We start from the raw sequence: 7,459 nt of genomic DNA, 5'->3' as shown, positions 1-7,459 counted from the left end.
AATAGTTTATGATTTATTTTAAAAGATTTTTTAATTCTTTTTCAACCAAACATTTTAAATAATACAAAAAAAATCATCAACTATTTTTTATAATTTTTCTTTTTCATTACTTCAAATATTCAACTTTTAAAATATTTTTTCAAAGTGTTTGGGATTATATATAAACAACTTGCATCATGTATTCAAACACACCACACTTAACAAGTAAACTCACAAACAATAAACAAGCAATATATATTTTTAACATTTTTTTATACAACATAAATATTATCATTTGACTTAATAACACCTAATTTATATAATATGTCTGGGGCAAAAAACCATAATAAGCCAATGCCAGACCGAATTTACGTAAATAAGCCAAAACCAAAATCGTTTCAGTAATGAGCCAAAGCATATATTAATATAATTCGAACCACTGTGGTTCGAACTGCATTCATGAATAATTCGAACCAAAGCAGTTCGAATTATAGAGAGAGAAGCTGGTTCAAGTAAATCGAACAAGGTTGGTTCGAACTAGCAACGCTAGTAATTCGAACCAGGCTGGTTCAAATTATACAGAGAGAAGCTGCATCAAGTAATTCGAATCAGGCTGGTTCGAATTATAGAGAGAGAAGCTGCATCAAGTAATTCGAACCAGGCTGGTTCGAATTACACAATCCCTAATTCGATGAAGGCTGGTTCGATTTAGTGGTAGACAGAGCAGTATATATATGGTTGTAAACGTGAGTTGCTCTCATTAGAGGGTGTAAGATGGCTAGTGAGGAGAGTTTTGTTGTTTTGGTTCACCACAGAGGATCCATGAAGAGGAAAACTCGTTCCGGTGTGAAGTTCACAGATAAGGATCCTCTCTGTATTGTCGTGAGTCCAACGACGAGCTATGATGACCTTGTTAGATCTGTGCTGATGAAACTTGGTCTGGAAGGTGCGAAGCGGGTTAAGAAGTTTTTCTATCGCATTCCAATCACGATCGTCCAGGATACCGTGAAGTATGATTGTTTCACGATTGGTAGTGATGAGGACTTGCAAGTCATGTTTCTTTGTCGGCGGCAGTTTCTGGAGGTGAGGACACCAGAATTGTTGGCAAAGCTGGTTGATGTGGTATCCAGCTCAGGCGGTTCAAACCGGAATACCACCACTGTAGCCACGGCAGCCGGTTCCAGTTCCAGGCCTGCCGTTGCTTCTTCCTCCATCCCTGTGTACGAGCCAGCGGTCCAACCTGTCACCTCCCCGTCCTTTGCTGTTGATCTCAATGACAGCGTAGGCGACGAGGTAGGATCATTTGATATTCTGCCGAAAGCTTTACAGGGCGTTCCACCGGTTGGCGTCGGAGACGGATTGTTGGGTGATGCAGAGGAGGATGACGTCGAGCCGGATATGATTGAGGATGACAGCGGCGATAATATTGGAGCGACTGAGCCTGCATTGGCGGTCGGTGGTTCTAGTTCTGGCACACAGCAGTATCCACCACATTTTTCCTCTTTGGACCTAGATGCCATGAGGCAGGAGGGGGTTTCTGGGCACTCTGTTGGATTCGGAGCTAGAGATGCGGAAGGGACTGCTGGTCTGACAGAGTTCCAGGTTGGTCAGCAATTTCAGGATAAAGATGAGGCCCTGTTAAGTGTGAAGACTTACAGCATCCGGCGAGGGGTACAGTACAAGGTAGTGGAGTCTGATTATCGCCGGTATGTGTGCAAGTGTTCTGAGTTTGGGAATCGGTGCACATGGTTGATTCGACTGAGTCTCCGGCAGTGCAAGGGCATTTGGGAGGTCAAACGGTACAATGGTCCTCACACTTGTCTGGCCACATCCATCTCGAGTGACCACAGGAGTTTGGATTATCATGTGATTTCGGCGTTCATTATGCCAATGGTTAGGGCTGATGCATCCGTCAGCATCAAGGTGCTCCTGAATGCCACGACAGCACACTTTGGGTTTAGGCTGACTTACACGAGGGTCTGGATGGCGAAGCAGAAGGCTATTGCCCTCATCTACGGTGACTGGGATGAGTCATACAACGAGCTGCCTAGGTGGGTGTTGGGAGTCCAGCTGACGATGCCTGGTACTGTTGCAGTCCTAAGGACGAGCCCCGTTCGAGTTGGAGGACAGGTAGACGAGTCTCAAGCGTATTTTCACAGACTTTTCTGGACTTTTCCACCGTGCATTGAGGCATTCCGTCATTGCAAGCCGCTAGTCAGCATTGACGGCACACATCTGTATGGCAAGTACGGGGGAACGTTGCTCATCGCGATTGCACAGGACGGGAACTCCAACATTCTACCTGTTGCATTCGCACTAGTAGAGGGTGAGAATGCAGAGTCCTGGACATTCTTTCTCTCCTACCTTCGATAGCACGTGACACCATAGCCGGGTCTGCTGGTTATATCGGACAGGCATAACGGCATCAAGGCTGAGCTTGAGGCTCCTGACGGAGGTTGGTTACCTCCATCTGCGTACCGTGCATTCTGCATTCGACACGTAGCGGCTAATTTTGCCCTAACCTTCAAGGGCAAAGACGCACGGAGGCTTCTAGTGAATGTGGCGTATGCAAAGACCGAGGTTGAGTTTGATTACTGGTTTGATATTCTGCGGTCTGAAAACCCGGCGATGTGTGAGTGGGCGAACCGGATTGATTATTCCTTGTGGACTCAGCATCGTGATGAGGGGCGGAGATTCGGTCACATGACGACGAATATCTCCGAGTGTGTGAACTCAATCCTCAAGGGTGTCAGAAATCTCCCTGTATCCTCCCTGGTGAAGGCAACGTATGGAAGGCTTGCGGAACTCTTTGTTCGCAAGGGGAGAGAGGCTAAGGCCCAGATGGGCACCGGACAACAATTCAGTCAGCACTTGGTGAAGTGTATTGAGGCCAACTTGAAGACGGCCAGGTGCTTCACGGTGACTTTGTATGACCGGGATAACTCCGAGTTCACCGTAGCAGAGACCACTCCGACTAGTTCTTTCTCGTTGGGTAGCTACAGAGTATCGCTTGCCTCTCGGACATGTGACTGCGGGTACTTCCAGGCGCTTCATTTCCCGTGTCAGCACGCATTTGCATGCTGTGCCTACTCACGGGTTACCTGGACCTCTTATGTTCACAGCGTGTATCAGATTAGTTCGGTATTCAGTGTGTATCGGATGGGATTCACACCTCCGATCCCGGAGGGCTTCTGGCCACCATACGACGGCCCCACAGTGATACCGGACCCTGACAAGAGGCGTGCGAGAGAGGGTCGTCCGAGGTTCACTAGGATACGGACGAATATGGACGAGGCAGATCCGAACCGGCCAAAGAGGTGTGGCCTCTGTCGGCAACCCGGACACACACGTCGGAGTTGCCCACAGCTTGGAGGATCGTCTCACACAGGGGGCCATTAGTAGCCATGTTGTTAGTGTTAGTACTTATTTTATTTAACTTTCCCTGTTAGATGTTGTGTTTGAGCACTCATGTAATTTGTTGATCTTTCTACATTGTATTGTGCATGATGCGTTAAGTAATGAATATGTTATGTTTCACTTTGAGTCTTGCTACAAGTCCCCTAAATGCAAAATTTAATAAATAAATGTACACATTAAACTGTTATATGATGCAATGATTATAAATAGTCACTGATAAATCCGGTAAACACCCGTTTTCAAAGTACAATACGATGAACAAACAACAAAGGAAAACAGCTCTAAAATAACAACAACAGTACACATGGCTATCATACATGAATGAACCCTAAGGAACAAAATACATGAAACGTGAATCATCTAAACAGATGCGAGCCCGTAAAGCAACGACGGGGTACCCGTGCCCTCTGACCTCTACGGATAAACGGCTACTCATCCTCGATCTCATCCGTGTCCTCATCCGGGGCAGGCTGTGCAGGTGGCATAACATGGATGGGTGCCGCAGAAGGCCTGGCAACAGACTCTGATGCAGCAGTATAGGCGGATGGTGGGGTACCTCCCAAACCAAAATGGTCACCAACAGATGCCGTAGGAGGCTCGTTCAGATCAACATCTAAAGGTGCCTGCGTGCCGGATGTCTGACCACGTCTCCGGGCCGGCACGTCCTCCTGCATGATGGCGGTAATCTCCTCTAGAAACTGCTGACTCCCGAAGTCCGTATCAAGCGTATCTGAGGCAAGAAAGTCTGACCACTGTGATCCTGGAATAACCCATGGGGTACCCTCCTGCTGAGGCTGGTCATGGGCGGGTACACCAACGAAGTAATCTCCAAGAGGCCCCGACCCGAGTCCAGCGTCACCAGGGTCAGCCCCGTCACCCATACCTGACCCATACCACTCACCTCCATGTCCGCCATCGTGGGTACTAACACCAGCAACTGCAACAGTCCCTGCACCATCCCCGCCCACGGGCCCATGCTGATCGTCGTCAGGGTCACGACCAGGGTGGTCCGCCACACCACGCCCTCTCCGTCTCCCTCCCTGGCCTCGTCGTCCGCCTCCAGCGGGACCCGCATCATCGTCATCGTCCATAGCATGCTCAAGCCACCTCCAGTCACGCTGGCTCCGTCGTGTCCCCACACGAGCTCTCCTCTCAACCCGCCGCCTGTCCGGCACGTCCTCAGGACGATCTATGTCAGGAACTCGCCCAGCACCCCACTGTGAGGCCTCAACTGGAATAGGAACGGCTCTCGGATCCCCCAAGTGCATCTCCGGAGACAAGAACCTCTTTCCATACTGACTCCACCACTCGAGGAACTCATGCGACGGTCCAGGGTCGGCAACAACATCAAACCTCAGCACGGTCTCCGCACGGGAGTCCCAATAGAGATGCCACTTCTGCAAATGGTACGGGAACCATCGATCACCGCCTCTGCCGTCCTTCGACATCAAAAAGTCGATGTTCAGGGCGGGATTCGGATGGGGCTGGACCCCTCCGAACTGCGGAAGCACCCGATCTATCTGATGTCACTCTATGATGGCAAAGTAGATCAGCGACGTCACAGACCGCCACAATGCCATATGCCGAGGCTCCAAAGCCTCTGGATGCACAACCTGAAGTACGTCGGGGCTGCTGTACGGCATCCAGATAAACTGCACGAAGAACTATCAATTGTCAGGGCAACTCATGGACCCAACTCATAAAATGTGGTTAAATAAAGAAACTTATTAAGTAGAGTACTCACCTCCCTGTCCTGTAACCGGTCTATCCTCAGCCTCCACATCTACACTCTAGGACCCTTCTCGCTACCGGAAGGGTTGTAACCTGACCACCTACATCATACACGTGTCTTATGGCTACTTAAATGTGTGTTTAGGGTGTAACATACATTATTAATGAACATGGAGTTATGCATATTAAATTGAAATAGAGAAGGCTGAGTAGAGTACCTCGAGGCCAATGGCCAGCTGAACGTCTCATACCCTGCAGGCCTAAACCGAGGAAATCGCCAGAAGATCCAAGACTGAAGTAGCTGTAGTGGGCCCGCTAACTTGACCACATGTCTGTTCGCCACTCGACACATGCACCGGTACAACCATGCCAGTGCTGCAGACCCCTAGCTGTAGGTACCCATCTCCTCAAGCTTGGCTACGTAGGGAATCCATCTGATGTGAATGCGGTTGCCGCTTTTGTCGACAAACAGCTGCGTACCCAACAACATCATGATGTACGCACGGGCATATCTCCGCACAGTCTCGTCATCGGCTCCCTCGGAGCACTCTCCAAAAGTCTCCTGGAACCAGCTGCAGTTTACTGCGTACTTCTGAACCTGGCTGGGAGGAGGAATCACTCCAAGCAACTCCTGAAACCACACCCAAGCTGGACGGCCACCCTGGATGTATATCTGAAATTCTGATAGGCAGCCACTCACGTAACACCCGTCCACTGGCAAACCCAACTGGTACGCCACGTCCTGAAGTGTGATCGTGCACTCTCCGAACGGCATATGAAACGTGTGCGTCTCCGGACGCCATCGCTCGACAAAGGCACTGACAAGGGCCTCATCTAACTGGAACCATCTATCGTTCAGCCTGGCAAGATGGTATAATCCAGCCATCTGCAAGTAAGGAACGTATCTGTCATCGAGTCGCATGCCCTGCTGCCGCCTCATGCTCCTGATGCATCGCTGTGGCTGCGCATTACATGCACCACATTGTTAGAACCAGCTTCACAACCAATGACAAAAATACCCCAGACGATAAATTATCAACAGAAAATCATACCAAAATAAAACCGCATCAAATTCCATTAACGAGAACCACATGCAAAACAACTACCATAAACCACACAACTAAACCACTAACATGAAACAGTTAAACTTAAACCATTAATATAAAACAGCTAACATAAAACAACTAACACAAACCACTAACATAAAACGACTAACATAAACCACCAACATAAAACAACCAACATAAACCACTAACATAAAACAACTAACGTAAACCACTAACATAAAACAACTAACATGAAACAACTAACATAAACCACTAACTAAAAACAACTAACAAAAACCACATACTAAACCACCAACATAAAACAACCAGCATAAACCACTAACATAAAACAGGTAACATAAAATAACTAACATAAACCACAAATACAAACCACCAACTAAACCACCATCTAACCCGCATGCAAAACCTCTCTACTAAACCACTAGCAATACCACTACGATAAACCGCTAACATAAACCACCACTAAAACCGCATGCAAAACCACTAACTCAGATATACCGCTAGCACGAAGTTTTTTATGTACTAACCTCGTCGTTGATGACCCCGGCTATATGAGCAACTTCGTCCAACCGATATAACCTTGCCGGATCGTCCCCCATCGGCTGAGTATTCCGTTCAGGTCTTTGTCGGATCGAATCTGGGTCGTTTTCTCTGGGATTTGGTGGGGTAGGGAAGATGAACAATAGTTCGAATGAGGCTGATTCGAACTCCTTATATAGCCAAATAATGAGTAATTCGAACCAGGTTGGTTCGAATTACTATTGGAGCCAAATATTGAGTAATTCGAACCAGGGTGGTTCGAATTACTTGGTTCGCATTTACATCGATAATTCGAACAAGGCTGGTTCGAATTATGAGCAAGTGAAGTTCGAACCACCTTGGTTCGAATTATGTTCAACTCTTTCTTGGTAATTCGAACTGCCCTGGTTCGATTTATAGCTAAATGCAGTTCGAACCAGCCTGGTTCGAATTACATTAAAATACAGTTTGGCTTATTGCTGAAACGATTTTCGTTTTGGCTGATATACGTAAATATGAAGTGATGTTGGCTTATTAGCATTTTTTGCCCATATATCTGTGGTACTAACTCTACACACTAATACAAACCAAATAAATAATCTAATTTAGAGTGAGACTATACCTTTTTAGATAGGTTTAATAAAACTAAAGTTAGTAATATCTTTTAATACTTTTTTTTTTTTTTTTTTGCAAAATATATACAAAAGAATATTGTAATTTTTTTTTTTTTTTTGTAAAATCAAAGG

General features: G+C 46.9%; 2 protein-coding genes across 2 annotated transcripts; one reads left to right on the top strand and one right to left on the bottom strand.

The window, feature by feature from the left end:
* On the top strand, positions 754-7,106 carry LOC107648040. Its single transcript, XM_016352068.1, is given in 3 exon segments — positions 754-1,410; positions 1,507-2,525; positions 6,914-7,106. Coding segments are annotated over 3 exon segments (1,869 nt in total).
* LOC110263148 lies at positions 3,541-5,548 on the bottom strand. Its single transcript, XM_021103924.1, has 3 exons — positions 5,346-5,548; positions 5,141-5,228; positions 3,541-5,048 (listed from the first exon to the last, which is right to left on the bottom strand). Exon 3 carries the CDS (start codon positions 4,842-4,844, stop codon positions 3,825-3,827), a length of 1,020 nt encoding a protein of 339 aa, XP_020959583.1. The 5' UTR covers positions 4,845-5,048; positions 5,141-5,228; positions 5,346-5,548; the 3' UTR covers positions 3,541-3,824.

This window comes from Arachis ipaensis, chromosome B06, assembly GCF_000816755.2.
Source record: "Arachis ipaensis cultivar K30076 chromosome B06, Araip1.1, whole genome shotgun sequence".
Lineage (NCBI taxonomy): Eukaryota > Viridiplantae > Streptophyta > Magnoliopsida > Fabales > Fabaceae > Arachis > Arachis ipaensis.
Note: the sequence above shows the minus strand (reverse complement) of the source record. Positions and strands in the feature narration are given on the sequence as shown.

What these genes read in the sequence shown, in the direction of transcription:
- LOC110263148 (XM_021103924.1), bottom strand. Translation starts at nt 4,844, where the DNA reads ATGTCGAAGGACGGCAGAGGCGGTGATCGATGGTTCCCGTACCATTTG.